Source organism: Eublepharis macularius, chromosome 3 (genome assembly GCF_028583425.1).
Source record: "Eublepharis macularius isolate TG4126 chromosome 3, MPM_Emac_v1.0, whole genome shotgun sequence".
In the NCBI taxonomy this organism is placed as follows: domain Eukaryota; kingdom Metazoa; phylum Chordata; class Lepidosauria; order Squamata; family Eublepharidae; genus Eublepharis; species Eublepharis macularius.
In genome coordinates, this window is record NC_072792.1 from 127875920 (window position 1) to 127894375 (window position 18456).

General features: G+C 45.9%; 1 protein-coding gene across 1 annotated transcript in view; it reads right to left on the bottom strand.

Annotated features, from left to right (window-relative positions):
* Nucleotides 1-14466: 14466 nt before the first annotated feature.
* Nucleotides 14467-18456, bottom strand: part of LOC129326133 (immunoglobulin superfamily member 2-like) — a 32455-nt gene continuing 28465 nt past the window's right edge. The window contains exons 7-8 of the mRNA XM_054974277.1: nucleotides 17699-18072; nucleotides 14467-15044 (exon numbers count right to left, since the gene is read on the bottom strand). Coding sequence (XP_054830252.1) covers nucleotides 14787-15044; nucleotides 17699-18072 — 632 coding nt within the window. The 3' untranslated portion in view covers nucleotides 14467-14786. The remainder of the gene's footprint in view (nucleotides 15045-17698; nucleotides 18073-18456) is intronic.

Below are 18456 nucleotides of genomic sequence, written 5' to 3' on the forward strand. Positions count from 1 at the left end.
ATAGGTGATGTGAAAGATCTCTTCTTCTTCTTTTTTTTTTCAAATAGTATTTTATTTGTATTTTTGAATTCGAATAACAGCAGTAACAGGAGTCTGTGAAGTTAACTCCCTTTGCTCAATCTGCTTGGAATTTAGAATTTAGATTAGAGAAGGGCCTGTAATCCATGTGAATTCGACGTTATTATCTTTATAAACAGGGGTCCACACCCTCATATACTTTCTGCATTGAAAATAATGGTCCCAAACTATGCAACCAGAAAAACCACACAGATTTGAATCCTGAACTGTGGAGGCTCTGGCAGCAGCTACCCCCTTCCTTTTCCTGCCTACCCAGAAATAAGAAATCATGGTAAAATTCCCCCCCACCGCCCACCCCCCCCACACACACACACAAAGGCCAGTGAGGGTGTCTGTGTGACTAGACCCAGAGCCACAGCTGAACCCTTGTTGGAGGAGAAGTTCAGCTTAGGCCTGACCTTTTTGGTGCCTTTAAGAATCTGGCGTCTGGCACTCGAGGTGAATGCCTAGATCACCTATGTAGTCAGCCTGGCCTTGGCCAATAGGTTAAGTGGTGTCACCATTTCTGTAAAGCTTTATGTAAAGTGTATAAGTGAAGAGAAAGAATGAGGTTACATATACATGCACATCACTCAGTGTTAGCAACATCTAGTGATGACTGGATATGCAAAAACTATCATATACCATCACCACAACTTTCATGTCACATCTTCTCGATATACAGTGGTTTTAAACGGAAACAGCAGGTAACACGTACAGCTGTAAATCATTGAACAGTATACAGATATGTGTGATACAGCCCTCTGAGCATCATCAGTAAAAACTTACACATGTAAAGAGCTGCACAGGGGAAACAAATTACTGATTAGAGAGCAATACATCTGGGGGCCAGTTCATCCACTCTAAATTCTTCACAAGGAGCAGCTACATAAAAACAGCCATATAGGGGAGTAACATAGGGACCACCTGGCTCATGTGAATCATTGATGCAATTCAGCATCTATCACTGTGCTCATACCAGTTCGTACATTACTTCTTCCATGAGCCTCACTGTGCAGAGGGTTTAGAGCATGTAAATTGTACCTAAGAAAGAATTAGATCAATGTCAGTTTCAGTTGCAATACAATAGGCATTATATTGAATATTTATGAAACAGTAGTAATACTTAACATAAATAAGCGCTTGCCTGATGTTCTCTTCTAGGAGCCTTAGTCCAAGAAGAATAAAGGAGAAAGAAATGAAGAGTTCTCTATTACATTGTAATCCCACCCTTCCTGGAAGAAACTCAGGATAGTGTAATTAGTTCTCCCACCTTCCATTTTAAGGTTGATGCTTGTTTGTTTTTAAATTGGTGTGAATTTGTATTTTTGTAAGCAATCATGGCAGCGGCATAGCGTGCCTTAGTGCTGCCCGGGGCAGGAGGTGGTGCCTTCACCCCTGTGCACACGCACTCTGGGCCATGCACGATGACGTCATTTCTGTGACGTCATCGTGCAAGGGTGCACCCCCACCCACCCAAGAGCGCTCCGTGGTTTGGGCGGCTCGTCTCACTGCCCCTTACTTCTTTGTTGCAGCTGCTGGGGGCCAAGCTGGCAGCAGAGGCACGGGCAGCTGTGGTAAAGAAGTGGGGAGCTGGGCTGCAGGGTCGTGCCCCCACCCACCCCAGAACGCTCCCACAGTTCAGGCTGATCGCCTCAACACACCTTACCTCTTTGCTGCAGCTGCTGGGGGCCAAGCTGGCATGGGCAGCTGTGGCAAAGGAGTGGGGAGGCGGGCTGCAGGGGCATGCCCCCACAGTTCAGGCTGCTCGCCTCACTGCCCCTTACCTCTTCACCGCAGCTGCCCATGCCGCTGCTGGGTGCTGAGCTGATGGCAGCAATGCAGTTGGCTGTGGCAAAGAGGTAAGGGGCGGGGGATGCGAGCCACCCGAACCACAGGAGTGGGGAGGGTCAGGAGACAAGTGGGGAGGCAGGCTGCCTGGCGTGCCGCTGGGGCGCCCGGCTTGCTGAGCGCCATGTTGGCAGTGGCAGCAAAGGGATGGGGAGGCAAGTGGGGGTGCCCTTGGGGGGGCCATGGATGTGGCGCCCCCTCAAAATTTTGCACCTAGGGCAGCTGCTCCCCTGGCCCTCTCCACGCTACAGCTGTGAATCGTGGCAAGCTGCCTCAAGTCTTTCATAGGAGAAAAGTGGGCTAAAAGTGGGTCTTTTACAGTTCTGCAGAGCCTGCAAGATGGAGATGTTCCACCGGGCCTTTGACTAGGGGCCAGCTTTTTTGTCCCCCTCCTGGCTGCCACACCCTCCTTTTGCAGCTGCCCTTGAGTTACATCATGGTGGTGCCGGGGTTTATGATGATTTTGCAGTAGCTGATATGATGGCGCCTGAATTTTAATGCGTTAATAAGGTTTTAATTGTATTTTAACGGTAAATTTGTTGGAAGCAACCCTGAGCCCGCTTGCAGGAAGGGTGGGGTATAAGTTGAATGAAATAAATAAATGTCTTAAATGAACCATAACAACCTTGTACGGCAGGTCATGTTGAGAAGTGGTGACTGTCCCAAGATCACTCACAAAGCTTTATGGTTGAGAGGGGATTTGAACTCAAATGTTTGTAGTCCTAATATTCTGAGCGAGGAGGATAAGAGTGTAGATGGTTAAAACAAACATGAGGAAAGGCAGTGGACAGATTTAGACAAAAACAAGAGAGATGGGAATGGAGGATACATCGACAAATAAGTAAAATGTCCAAAAGAACACTGGAGAACAATTGGTTATCATACTCATCAAGAGGAAGTCAAAGTTTAATTTAAGCAAACCCCACTCCCCATCCTGCAATTCCCCAGTACAAAACTGCCTATAATAGAAGAGAACTGGTTAACCAGGTGATTCCGCAATCTTTTCTTCAAGGTTTCATCGTAGACATATATTGTAAAAGCTTTAGGCAAACTTGCTTTATGCATGTAAATTCATGGTAAGTTCAGCTCATTAGCAATAGTCCAGAAGAGCAGAAAATGCCCCTAAAAATAGCTGTGATATGACATAGGAGAACCTAGTGCTAATAGTGAACTTCTGATGAATAGATCGTTAATGAGTACAGATGGTCATTTCCAAAGTAGTGGTTTATTGTGGTGGATACACCAACTGGAAAGTTCCTGTCGTGTCTGCCCACGTAAGTGTTAAGAATTTTGCCATACATCAACAGAAGTTTGGAGAACATGGTCATATACAGCATAATTCACACAAAAAGGTGAGATGATGGAAATGTTCTTGGGCTTTGTACTGAAGAGGATTGTGGCGGAGTGGGTGGGAGGCAGAGGGTTGTGGTGGCGTTGCCATATCATTCCTGAATTTGCCAGTTTCTAGCGACTGCTTCTTTCCAATATATTAGTTTGGTAGGTGTAGCAAATCCTCCCCTCTGGAAACATTTCATACTATTCCTCACTTGGAGATTAAAGTGGTGCTGAAAAAAAGTTGTACCACCTCACCTACTGTTGTGTGGAACAGCATTTAAAATTCTCTTCAACATGTGGATGGGTGCAACAGAGAACTCTCCTGCCATATAGTGTTATGCTCTCTGTAGTAAGCTACCTTTTGATAAAAGTTCTGCTGCATTCCACCAGTGTGACCCATGAATATTACACAAACGTTGCTGCCATCTACCATGACAATGGAACACATGAGCCAAGTTTTGGATGCCATGAGATTTGTAAGGAGATCAAATGTGGTGGCAAGACACCCCCCACCATCACCTGTCTTCTGTCGTGCAAGATAGACTCAAAAGGCCCCATTATTTCCACCTTGGATATTTTATGCCAAATAGGCAGTAGCTTAGAGAAACAAAATTTCTCCATGACACCCTAATACAACAGTTTTGAAAAGGTAGAAATAAAACTTTGACTCAGACAGACTGACTAATCTGTCCACATATCTCAGCTGAGCATACACAATCCAGCAGAGAATCATTTAGAAAGTACACAAAAGAGACATAAACAGATTTAACAAAAGCAATTATTTACAGGCACAGCACCATAATAAAAGCAATTAACAGGCAAGATATTAAGAACCAACTCCATCTTTAAAATGTTGGTGGGCCATAAATAGACGGAAGCACAAGGAAGCCTTTAGGAGCAAACCTTACACCTTCTTATGCTATCAATTCTCCAGTTAATTATCTGATAATCACCACTGCTTTCCTCTGCAAAACAAATACCCCATGTAAATTTAAATCTGCATGTAAATAGAGTAAGAGTTAATTAACACAACAATGAACTACCCAGCCATCTGAGTATTTTGGGGACTATATTCTGCCCATTAATGAGAAGAGTCTATTAGTGTTTGGTGCTTCTTGGATTGAAATATCCTTCTCTGTTGCATTTGCAGCAAAGGAGGAATTATCATCATCATGATCCAAGGAGCAAGTCGGTCAATGATCACGTTTCTCGAGCAAATGTAGGTCCTCGCCTTAATGAAGAGTGAGTGCAGCCTTATCCACCCAAGCACTTAAACACTTGGCTAATTTTCAACCTGTAGTTACATCCATGTTGACTTTGATGAGGTTTAAAGATAGCATTAAATGCTTTGAGATCTAAAGGGAGTCATTTTTGCCTCTCATGCGTCTTCTCTTCATACTAGATTTCTATAGACTAGGACATTTACAAGCAGAAGGGCTTGCAGGGGGTGTCTCATGTTCCCCTCTCCCACCATTTCCTCTTCTTTCCCTTCTCTGCCCCTCCATAGCCTCTCCTCCCCCCTTCCTGCGTTCCTGTCTCCTTCCTGCCTACCATTTCTCTCTCCCTGCTTCCAGTTTTTCCCTTGCCATCCCAGGCAGCCGTTCCCCTACGGCCCAGTTGTATGGTGGGAAACCTGCAAGGACTTGCAGGGAGTACTTCACTTTCTTCTGTATCTTCTTCCCCTCACTATTTCCTCTTTCCTTCCTCCTGGCAGCCGCCATATGCTCACCTTTCCCTACAGCCTTCTCTCATTCAAACCCACTAAACAGCTTGCCTTTTATTAACCTCCAATCTTCATCTATATTTATTAATTACTTAATTTATATGCTACCTTTCCCTACAATGGAGACCCAAAACAGCTTCATTCTCCTTGCCTTCATATTATCCTCACAATCCTGAGAGGTAGGTTAGGCAAGAGAGATGTACAAAAGAAATGGGTGGCTGATGCAGTGGGACTTGTTGACTGGGAACAGAGGGCTGAACTAATACCTTCCATTGCCCCCCCCCAGTTGGAATGAAGAGGCAGACACCAGAGTTGGGGTATAAAGGGGCCATTTATTGAATAACAACAACCTAACTTGCAAGCATGGCAAGGGCCTAACTAGCGGTACAGGTCGGGCCCTGGAGTCATTCTTGGACCTCCACCCTCACCTGTCTGGGTGAACCACCCTCTGCCCCGGGTGTAAGCCATCCATCATATGACTGTGCCCTGGCTTGGCCAGGCGACGTGGTTCACCCCTTTAAAGCTCCCCCCCTTCTCCAAAGCTGAGGGAGGACTGGCTTGTCCAGGGGTTTCCCCACATGGGCATCTGTCCTCGCCACTGGGCCACAAAGCAGGCAGCTGCTCCTGACAGACTCCAATTCCCCATCAATGGGGATATGCCACAGGTACCCACCATCCCACTGCTTTCCCCCCTACAACTAACCTGCCTGGGGCATAACTATGTGACCCACCTGTAACCAACCCCCCCCCCCATATCTACAGTGCAAGATAGGTGAAAAACTCCCCCCTCAAACGGGCAATAACGGGCAAGGAGAAAATTCCTACCTGGCCCCTATAAACAGCGACCGGTAACCTGCACTGCAACAGGATGAGGTGAGTGGGCAGCTCACAAGGCAGCAACTGGTGGCTGGGTGGGTGGAGTAGCCTTATGAGGCCTCCATCTCTGCCCCTCCCCCCAGCATACCCGGATGCCTGGGAAAGCCCTGTCAGCCTCTGCCTCCTCCAGGGCCCCCAGCCAAGCGGCTGTTGCCAAGGCTGGGGAGTTCTGCATTCCTTTTCAAAGTGATTATGCAGTAAATGTAGTTGTTGACCTGAATCCTAAACCTTCCTAGCCTAGAATATGCTATAAGAAGTTCCTGGGCACTCATTTTGTCTTGTCTGACTGTAATTATATACAATTTCATAGAAGTAATTTCATATATTTAAAATTAACCAACATTCACGGACGTTTCCTCTGGAGGCAGGGCCGGATCCATGGGGGGGGGGCAGGGGGGTAATCTGTCCCTGGCACCGTCAAAGAGGGGGCGCTGGGCACAGCTGCCAGCCGCTGGGAGTGCGCAGGCGGCTGAGCAGAGGGCTGGGAGCCCACCTGCGCCAATCGCCTGCCCCGAAGGCAGGGGGCGCGTGGCAAGCCTGCTGCCCTGTCAGTGTGCCGCCCATATGGCAAGCCGGCTGCCTTGGCACACCACAGAGCTGCAGCAGCAGTGCAGGTGGCTGGGAGGCCACCTGCGCCATTCGCATGCCCCACAGGACAGGGGGCACATGGCAAGCTGGCCGCCCCCTCAGTGGGGCAGGCGAATGGCACAGGTGGCCTCCCAGCCACCCGTGCTGCCGCTGCCAGTTTCACAGCAAGCCAGGGCAGCTGGTGCATTCCACCCTACGTGATGACGTCATGGAAGTGACGTCATCACACAGCGCCAGGAGCGCACGCATGCTGCACACATGCGCATGGGCACGGACTTGGTATGCTTTGGGCACCGGCAACCCTAGATCCAGCCCTGTCTGGAGGCCAGCCTTAGCAGAGCTTGGGCTGACAGAAACCTGATTGAAGGCTTTTTTATTGGTTTTTATCTCCTTCCACACACACACTTCGGAACTTCCTCTCTCATAAGCTGAGAATGGCTGTATTCCTAACAGGCTTTCTGGATGAGTTTGAAGACCTGCCTGAGTTATATCTATAACAGAGCAATAATGGTGTGAGAGGGAAGAGGCACAATTGAGACATTGGGGTTTGATCCACTGATTTTTATTTTATTTTACTGTTTTTATTGATTTACTGTATTCTGTTGGGCTGCAAATTGCCTTGTGGATTTTTTTTGGTGGAAAGATCTATAAATAAACCAAACTAAACAATATGTTTTATTGGACATTCAGGCATAAAGTGGAGTAAGCCTAAGTCTGCTGTGTTGGCCCTGCCATACATGGACATATTCGGAACCATATGTGAATCCAAATGTGAGCACGTTGGCTCTTCCATGTGACTGAGGCCTTCTAAAAATGGCCACTAATCAAGCATAGAACTTAGACTCATGTAGGGTTCTCAGCAGAGCTTCTGCTAAATGCATGGAGGCCGCTCCACTTACATTCATTTAGTGTGTACAATCAAATGTATAAACAGAACTTAAATGTTTAGTTCTTGAACAGAAGGGTACATTCAAACTTCATTATGTTTTTTCTTAAAGATCTAAAGCTACACCTGCAAAATAAAATTCCCAGTATAGCATCTTCATGGATGGTTCTGACACACCATTTGTGAACCAGTCACTTAACAGAGAACATCTATCACATATCTATCATCTCAGCAAACACACTTTCCCAAAGCAGCATTTGCCAATAATATGAATCTCCATTCATGGTGGTAGGGAGAATTTTAAGGAAAAATCAGTAGGTGGAAGAGTGCTTAATCCTTCCCATGCGTGTCAGTTGTTGGGTGTTTCCGCACTCCAAACACAATCCCCTGTCCAGGTTCCTTTCAGGATTGGAAACCAGCTTGGAAAATTTTTTTAAAAGGCAAGGGACCAGTATCTAAAGAACAACCAGAAGAAAGGGGAAAATTTAAGTAATGCTACATGCTGCAGATCCTTCCCTAAATGTTCCTCAGCATATGGTGTACACGCAGAAGATAGAGGCTAGGAACCTCTAGTTTTCTTCATAACTAGGGTTATTAAGACAGGGGGCTAGGTAAGGTTGCCGGGTCTCCTGCTACGGTGGAAGACATGAAGCTGGGAACCTGCTCTTAGGGGAAGAGTAGGAGAATTTTTTTAAAAAATACTGGCAGGCTGACAGCGTGACATCACTTCCAGGGGAAACCTGCAAGTTACATCAGACCTCTTTAGAAATCGCCAGAAACTCTATCATTTTACGGTAAGAGTTTCCAGTAATTCCTAAAGAGGACTGATACCACTTCTGAGTTGCCCCAGGAGTAATGTCACACCATTGCTGATGGCGCTTCCTCGTGTCCCTATCCCCCAGACTCTTATCAGTTGCCATGCTTGGCAACCCTAGGGCTAGGGCAACAAAACTCCAGGATTTCCATATCCCAAGTTATTGGATGCCCATAGTCCTAACCTTTCCTAGCCCTTAAGGCAACCAGTCAGACCCTAAGCATTTAACTCCTTGGTCACTGCAAAAGAAAATATCAGTGGACAAGCTCAACACTGCCTATCATCCTATCTAGTTGTGGGACTGCTCTTGTCTCACTCCCAGGAAGGCATTTTGTGGGTCTGTGATGCCTGCCACCCTTGTTCACGCAGACCATAATGATAACTATCTGGCATGTTCCCCATTTTGTCCATGCACTAAAACACCTCCCTGTTACTTTAGACCTTCAGTAATTGTCTTTGAATTCCTGACTCTCTCCAACCATTATCTGAGTCAAACGTATGCCTTGCTTCATTAAGCCTGTAAGCCAGTGGCTGGATGCTATCTTACTTGTATCCGTTTGCAATTTAAAATAGGCACTTGCTTTAGATCAAAGCAGCAGCAGCAACAGCGGGGAGGGGGATTAGAATCTCATGGCATTTCCCTTCAATTTCACTGCCACTGTGCATCTCAGTTATTACCAAGAGAATAAAATATCTTACAGTTCAGGCTGTCGCTGTCTTTTATCCCATGGCCTCCAGAAGACACATTATTACCACATTTAACTCCGATTGGTCATGGCCCTTCTCTTCCAATTTGGACAGTGTGCCATATACTAGTATTAAGGCGCCATCAGAGGGACACAAAGCCGCATTGCTACCACCCCCACCCCCTTGGGGTGTCTTTCCATCCTGCTCTTGTTATTACCAGTTCATTCCCATAAGCTTTCTGCAAAATGCTTTCTCCTCGTGCTGGATTGGCAGCTCCAGAGACCATAGTGTGTTCTCCCTTTCCCCCTTTGTTCTTTTTATCTCCTCAAAGGCAGCAAACACTCTATCAGTACTCTTAGCAACTCTGTTTAGTCACATTCCTGCAGGAATTTCCTTTGATGGAAGGCCATCAGTCTCTCGCCAATCCCTCCAGCCCATAATCTTTTATGATGCAGTGCAGATGAGCAAGAAAACCACAGTACTTGGAATGATGTTGTGTGACTCCCTCACCAGAAGCAGTATCTGCTTGGGATGGGAAAATAGGCTGAATCCTAGCACAGATTTTCATTTTTTATATATATATACACAACATTTACACCACATTTCTGTATAATGTGGACCCAAAGTAATTTGTATTATAACCTTAATATGGCCCCCACAAAAATTAATTTAAAAAAGTATGTCTGGAAATGAGCAGAATGGAACAAATCCAGGAGGAGGGACAAATTCTCCTTTCCTCCATGAATCCAAGCCCCAAGATCTTCAGAATCATAAAGCTGGACAGCATCACAGGTGAATAGCCAAAGGCCTCTTCACACCTTTGGCACATGCTGGACTTTTCAAAGTATTTATTTATTTATGTCACTTATAGTCCGCCTTTCTCACTGAGACTCAAGGTGAATTACATAGTGTGAGATTAATACAATCAGTATCAAAGACCATTTCCATACAGTGTCAAGGACACTGTATCTGAAAGTGGAGGGGTAAATGCTGAGTAGATCTTTCCCAGCTGACCCAGGCTCCCAACTTTCTTGCCACATACAGGGGTTGTGGATAAAGAATTTGTTAGCAGAGTTGCATAGTACACAGAGAAGTGGGGGGGGGGTGAGCATGCTGGGCAGCGTACATGCATGAAGAGATACAAAGTTACACTCAGAGCCTTGGTAAAGCTTTAGAAAAGAAGCAAGTGGGGGACTTGCAAGGATTTGTGAGGGGGCATTTCATTCCCCCCTCTCCCGCTACGTCCTCTTTCCCTTCCATGGGCCACAGAGCCTCTCCCCCTTTTCATGATTCCTTCTCTCTTTCCCACCAGTCTTTGTCTGTCCCCTACCCAGCAACTTCTCCCTTATGGTCTAGTAGCAGGGTGTCAACTGAGAGGTGCATGGTGGGGAACTTGTAAGGACTTGTGGGAAGGGGTACTTCACATTCCCCTCTATCCCTTCCCTCACTATTTTCCTCTTTCTCTCCTCCTGGCAGCCTCCCTATGCTCAAATTTTCCTATGTCCTTTAAACCCACTAAAGAACTTACTTTTCACCTGCCCCCTTATCTTCATCTATATTTATAAATTTAATTCATTTATATGTTGCCTTTCCCCCCAATGGAGATCCAAAGCAACTGAAATCATTCTCCTTGCCTCCATTTGATCCTCACAACAAGCCTGAGAGGTAATTTAGGCTGAGTGTATGTGACTGTCTGAAAGTCACCCAGTGAGTTTCCATAGAAGAGTCATGATTTCTGATGATGCACTAGAGATACCAAGTAGCTGCTTGACAGCCATTGTCAACTAACTGAAAGCAAACAAACTGAAATTGAACCCAGACAAGACAGAAATGACGCTGGTTGGAAAAGCAGAAATCTTGAAGGACACTGTGCATCTGATCTCTGATTGGGTCCAGCTGGCCCTGGCTGACTCAGTTAAGAGCCTAAGGATTATATTGTATCCAGCACTGCTCCTAGAGAAGCAAGTAAATGCATTGCAAAGGTCTTCTCCTTGTTGGAAATTGCAATGTCTGGTGTACTGCAGCAGCAATTGGAAGATGAGCCTTCTATGCAGGGGGCAGCAAGGATCACTTAGTTAGGACAGTGAGAGCAGCATCTCTCTTGTTTTCTGGGGGTCATTTCCTTGTCTTGTCTCCTATTGGGCTAAACAGAGTAATATCCTGCTTCTTCTCTCTCCTGCCTTATTCATTCTCTTTACAAGATGTAGTCAGATAGCAAGGACTCTATCCCTATCTCTCTCCTTCACTCTCAAGTATGTATTTCTCAAATAAACTTTTTGCCCCTTTAATCAGCACAGCGTAATTTCTCTGCTCTGTTTACACTCAGCTAACACTCCCAACTCAGGCTAGCCTGGAAGATGGCCCCCTACCTTGACACAGCTGATCTGGCTACCTGGATTCACGTCACAGTAACATCGAGAAGATTAGACTATTGTAATGCACTCTACATAAGTCTCCCCTCAAATTCAACTTGGAGATTCCCGTTAGTGCAGAATGCAGTAGCTCATTTACTTCCAGGAGCTAGACAGAACATGCATATCACTCCCATTCTGCAGTCACTCTACTGACTACCCATCAGTTACCCATCAGCGCAAGGTCTCATGACTATCACATTCAAAGCCCTTCATGGCCTTGGTCCCTCATATCTGTACAACCACCTCTCTACTTCACTCATCTAAATGGGGTCTTCTGCAGATGCCACCCTGCTGTTGGCCAAAATCAACAGTACACATATTTTCTCTGTGGTATCCTCCACCTTATGGAATGGTCTTCCTGAGGAAGTCAGGAAGGTTCTCACTCTTCTGCTTTCCGCAAACTATGCAAAACTGAATTATTCAGGAGGGGCTTTTACTCAGATTATATGGCTGTGTCATAAAAAATAGTTCAAAGATATACCTTGGTAAGGGACAGGAATCGTAAACTAGGCTATTGGGTACAGCCTGCTGATGTAGATATGTTCCTGGAAGGCAGTTTACACATTGGTAAATATGCCACATTAATTATTTACACATTGTTTCAGAGAGATTTCATCTCTGTGTCTGGCTTTATGTTTGTTTTCATTTTTTGCTACCATACCCTATTGTATCTATTGAATGTCCTAACTGTTGATCGGATTATATTTTGCTCAGCAGATGACCTCGCTATTGATTATATTGTAGTCACTTGCACTGTGTCTCAGTAAGAAAGGTGGACTATAAATAAATTAATAACTGTAAGACATCACCACAAAATGGCTGCCAAGGATAAAGGGAACTGAGGTCAAATCAATGTAGGGAGGCCCCAAGCTAAGCATCCTGCTTTTATGGAGGCAGATGTTTCCAAAAGAGTGCTCCCTCGAGATACAGGGGGATGCATTTTGGAATCTTCTGAAGCACTTCCTACTCCAATAACAAAGCAAAGATGGACTTTTTTGCTTTGGAGAAGGAAAGGATAACCCATCAGCAGGCACCAGTGCACCCAAGGGAACCATGTTGGTGATACTTCTCCAGGCTGTAACTATAGACTGGATGTCTGAATGCTCCCCCATGGAATAAAAAACCTTCAACTCATAGCAATGGTAATTGTTATATGCGTTCACACAAATACCCTCTCTCATTTTTGTACACACAGATTTCCTCTGTCTCAAACACACAAATATATGCACATACAAGGAAGACTTTCCATTTTGAGCTGGCTGTACCTCTGGCCAATGCCTCCAATCCTCTCCTCTGTTGGTGCCAGCCATCTCCTCAAGGCTTTCTTCCCAACCATGGGAAGATGCAGGCAGGCACAGGGCTCTCAGCTTAGCCTCTGGCCTATTGTTGCTGCCACAACTGATCACAGGCAACATGGCGACAAAAAGGTAAAAAAAGTGAAATCAGCAGCTATTGCACCTGTCTACCATCAACACTAAGAGCTAAACCACACGAGACAAATTACACAAGGACGCCCAAGTGAAGAGAAACGCAATGTTAGCCAGCAAGTGGAGTTTGAATTTCACTTCTCTCTACAGAGCTGGCAAAGATTGGTCCTCGGAGGGTTTGTTAATTTCCTCTTTGCCTTCCCAAAGATTCTGGCAATTATTAACAAACCCTCTGAGAAGCGATCTTTGCCAACTCTGTTGAGAGAGGAGAAATTCAAACTATGCTTCCTGGGTAACATTGCATCTCCTTTCACTTGAGCATCCTTATGTCATTCATCTCATGTAGTTTAGCTCTAAGCCTCACTAGGCATGGCAGTCTGGAGAAAAACTTATTTATTCATTACATTTTTAGCTTGCTGTTACTCCAAGGAGTTTTGGGTGGCAGCATACCTCCCTCCTCCATTTTCTCCTCACCACTCCCCTCCGAGATACACATTCAGCTGAGAGAGAGAATGAGGTCACCAAACAAGCTTCATGGCAGAGTGGGGATTTGAAAACCCTGGTCTCCCAGATCCTAGTGTGATAAACTAACTACTACACATGTTGTATCTCTACAGTGAGTGTCCAGAGCCTAAGCGCATACAACACCCAAAGACAGGCTCAGCTTAGAACCACTAAGTAATTGCATGGAGGCTGATGGTACAACCTGCCACCATGAGCCCATTCTTCCCCTCTGGACATTCAGTACAAGTTGTATGCACAGGTTGAGAGTTGTGCCTAATAGCTAAAGGCAATGCTTTCAACACCTCTGATGATATGGTAAAGGACAGGATATTAATAGGATTCAGTTCAAGAGACATCCAGGGAGAAATTTCTTCAGGAGCAGACTTAAGCAAACGAAATGTATTGGGTACAAATAATGGCCTGGCAGAGCAAAATCCAACATGCGTGCCTGAGGTTAAGGCAGAAGGGGAAAGTCAAGGCAGACAAGCAGAGGAGAACTGTAGATTGCTGCAGAAAATTGTTCCTGGGAAATACAAAGATTTTTAAAATCCTGTAGAAAATATGGGAAGAAATTAGCACACGTAAAGTTGAGAACTGCCCTCTATGGGGAAAGTTTTTCCGTATCTGTAAAAAGAACAATTTTGCACAAGTATGTAACTGCAGATAATAGAAATGTGAGAAGTTCATGTAAGGATGCCAAATACCTAGAGGGGAAAAAATGCCCTGTCCCTTTAACAGAGGCTTAATTGCAGGTTACTTGCCAGGTGGTGTTATTTATCTCCATGCTGTGAAAAGCTCTAGCTGTCCATTTCCATACATTAAGCCATTATTAAAAAGGCAGGACATTTTCCTCCTAAAGGCGATCCAAGTCAATCAGGGGTGTGTAGGCAGTGTGATCACGTAATTAGCCAGATTTGCCTACATAATGATTCCACAAATGATGAAGGTGATGATGTAAATAAATGCTGTTTCATCTTGTGATGGATATCCTGAAGCCAAATCAAAGTGGGGATGTTGTTTTCCGCCCTCTATTTTGACCCAGTTTTGAAACTTCCAGGGATGCATTTTACAGAAGTCAAAGTTTGTAACAAAATTTGGTCTGCTCTGTGGACTCAACCCTACAAAAGGTTGACCAAAGTTTTAAAGGAGCGTGTAGAAGCAAATAAAATTTTAAGGGTTTTTTTTCCTCTTGCAACTTGACAGCTATTTACATTTAAATGTCTATTTGTGAAAGGAAATAAAATTCAAGAGTGGTGGAGTGTGGAAGAGATTCAGGATGAAGTGCTGTAGAAGATCTTCACAGACCAAGGCAAATTTTGGTTTTATTACAAAATATTACAACTGTCCAGGTTCCCATTGTGGAAACAGCAAGCCTGACCCATAAATAAAACCCAGATTGAAATTGATCAAGATTCAGGTATGGTAGAACAAACAAAAACATAGAGTAGAATTCTAAACATTCCTAGTTACGTGGTTTTCACAAGATGTGAAGAGCTAGCTGTCTGAAATCAAGGCTACTTCCACTCCCTGTGGAGGCAATTACTGTCCTTATCCAACTCAATTTAAAAAAGGCATTTGAAACTGTTGCTTCATTGGATGGTGTAATCTTCTCTTCACTAAATGTTCAATCTACCACACTGCCCTTAAGACTACTAGTCTCTTCCTTTCCTATGCTGTTACTCCTTTTGCCACTCAGTTGTTGATGGGTGGGTTCCACTAGTCCAGTCTCCTCACAAAATTCTTGTTTTGTCTTCAGATTCCATTGTTTTTGCTGGATGGATTTGATTTTGAAGCATAAGAAGAGAATGGCAGCCATCAAAATAAGGAACATTACCAGAGGGTAGAACAAAAGGAAATGGAAGAGTGATGCAGAATAGCAGACCTCTGTAGAATCAGTTGACAATGACACTGCAAAACACAAAACCAAACACAGCAATTCATTCCTCTCACCTTCTCTTGTCTACATTCTCTAAAAATCAACCCCAAACTTAGTGTTTTTAGAGAATCAGCCCTGGAAGCAAACTGCAAGTGATGTGGGAACATATGTGGGGGGACGTATCCACCACCCTGCCACCCCCAGTACCCCCATTTGGCCCCCAGGGGACCTGGCAACCCTCTTCCAAAATCACTATTCCCTAGGCTTGCCAGGTCTCCTTACTCTCCTGGCAGGAGGGGCGGGACCCAGCGCTTACCTCCCTCCCATTCCCTGCATGCTCCTTGCACACATGGAAAGCATACACAGTCTTGCGCCGGTGCAATAATTTCACTTCCGAAAAGTGACATCACCATGCAAGGTGGGGGAGGATGTGCATGCTTCACAGCAGGCCCATTTGGACCAGTTTGGGGCCCAAATTGGCCTGCTGTGATGCACGGGAGCACTCTTGGGGCAGTGTGATGATGTCAGTGATGTTGTCATACCAGCTCTGGGAGCCCACTTGGGAGGCCCATTTCTCACCTTTCCCTCCTGTCAGCCAGCTAAGCAGGATCCCCTGCTCCCACTGGGGGAATGGGAACCCTACTCCCCCCTGCAACTACCTACCACTGGAGTTAAGGAAGGAGTGGCCCTCGACCCATGTGAGGTGGCAGAGGCGGCGCGCCCATTGAGGCCAGGTAGGTGGTGGCCTCAGGCGCAGGGTGCCAGAGGGAGCACCGGAGGAGAAGCGGGGTTGCGGGAGCACGCACCACAAAGCAGCAGCCTCCTATCCCTCCCGCCTCGCGCCACTGCCGCCGCCAGCACAAGCCCCCCGCCGGGCACAGCCACCACGGGCAGGCATCTGTGGTGGTGCTGGCTACCGAGCGGGAGAGCTTGGAGGCCGCCTGCCAACGGCAGCGCGCGCACTCCCATGATGACATCACGTGTGACGTCATCACACAGGCCGGTGCGCGCGCACTTGCGTGTGCGTGGGGGGGGGTGCCCAGCCGGCCAGCCACAAGCACCACCACCCCTTGCGCCGCCCCTGTGAGTTGGGCAGGAGCCATTGCTGCTATGAGAAGCTAGCTGTCCAAGCCCCAGATGGGGCAGATGCAAGCAACATCAGGGTCTTGCTCTTCTTCTTTCCTGGTTCCTTGAGGAGGGGGACTGTGGGCAGTCCCCCCGCCCAACGTAGGGCCAGAGCAGCTGCCCTGTTGGCTAAGTCTGCCCTCTGTGTGTTCTGAACAGCAACACAATGCACCTACGGCTATATCTCACATTCCCTTGTGATCCTAACAGACCAATTTATACACTGTTAATCTGCTCTAGTTTGGTTGCATAGCAGTATGATGTGGGTGAAGAGGGTGTAGAGAAGCAGCAGCGGCAGCTTCTACCAGCAGGGATTTCCATAATTCATCCAGCTCAGGATGTAGCAGTAGCTGTGACTTCCATGCAGATATTTCTCCCCTGAATTACACCTCTTATATTAGTGGATCACTTTTGACTGTGAACGTTTATTTGAACACATCCACATTGGTGTTATACATTCTTTTCTGAAATGAGGATGGCTGCAGGAAATATTGTTACTTCTCTTTATCTCCACAGCAGAAGGGTACAATGCCCCCCCCCCTCTCTCTCTGCTAACCTTCCCCTACTGCTGCTGTAAGCCTCTCCCTGTTGCCTGGTCCTCTCTTGACCCCATATAAATCATGTCCCTGCTCATTCCCAGGCTTCAACGCAAGTAACTGAACAGCACATGGAAAAATACCAAGATAATTCTTGTCATCTGCTGCCACAGCCTATGAAATGTTGTTCAAGGATGCTGCCTAACTTTACCTTGCCATAAAGTCCAAGTCAAAACATCAGTTAATGTCTACATAGCCTAATGGCCGTCATCAACCAAACGACCAAAATAGTAAGGCCGTGAAGCCACTTTTGTCCAACAGAGAATTCTCCAAAGGGACAACTCTGCTGAAGTCAAATGTCCAGCCTGCATCTTCAGCAGCCTTGCTTATTTTATCCTACAGCTCAGCTGGTCCAGTTTGCTACCCCAATGGAGTTTTGTCACAGAGGTTACACAAAGAAGAAGCAGGTGCCCAATGCCGCCATAATCACATATACACAGTGCTTATGTGGCAGTGGGTGTGTTCATGATACACATGCAGAGCATCCCATTTCAACATTTCTACCAGCTGCATAGACCTGCCAGACTGAGGGCTGACGCAGGTGTGACATAGTAAACCCACAAGCAGTTTTCCTGACTTAAAAAAACTGAAAAGCAATTGTTGGCGCAGTAGCCCTGAGCAGGTGTGGGAAATATATCAGCAGGATAAAGGCGATAGCCATCTTCCTGTTGCACATCTAATAGCAGAATGTGCAGGGAGGGCAGTTTAGATCCGAAAACTCGGGCGGGGGTGGGGGGTGTTGAAGCCCCCTCTCCAAGCCTGTTTCAGTCCCAGGAAGGATCTCTCCACACCGTTGGAGCTGCATTCAAGTTTTGAAATGTTAACAGAACTGATCATCACAGATTTATGTCTCATCTGTTTGTAGCTTTGAATGTTCAAGATGAAGAGTGATGTAAATTTCGATGATGGACAAAAATTACCTGGAGGAAGCACCACAACCTCGCTGTGTCCAGATTCTACTGATGCTCGTAGGACTTGAGCTGTGCTACAGTTGAGTGCCCATTCTTCCACTTGGCAGTAGAACAGTCCAGAATCAACCGCCTCTACATTCTGTATTGTCAAATAAAAGTTACCAGTAGAAGGGCAGTGGGGGTGCAACCTCCTTGCCATCTTCCCATTGCCATACTCAATGATGCCATTGTCTTTTATTTTCAGCAGGGCTTCGTTATTGGAATGGTTTGACACTTTGAACCAACTGATGGAGAAGTGAGAGGTGGGATGTATTTGGCTCTTCAGGAGACATTTCAGGGTCACATCATCATTTTCAGTGACAATAATGCTGTGGTTTGTACTTTCGATGTGTAGCTTTCTTTCTAGAAGTGAGCAAGGAAAAAACTTTTCTAAGGATATACACAGGCTCAGCAGATTAGTAAACATTTGTCTGCACCAAATTCCTCCGCTTCTCCCCATATATTTCAGAGATAGGTGACCTACGTCACACCTTATATCTTCATGGAATCACTGATTCGGGATACACATCTGGGCTTTATCCTAGGAAGATAGTACAGGGTTGCTAACGGGTTGTTGTTTTCCCAGCAAGGCTCTGTCTGCACTATGTCAAAACATCATTATGAGGAAGTGGTGCCTGCAAGGTTCTGCTTCAAATGGCCAGGAAAAACAGGAGAATCTCCACATGTCTCATTGATTTGCAGTGAAGTGTCCTGGTTTCTGATGGGATTTAGAAGCTCCATGGTAAA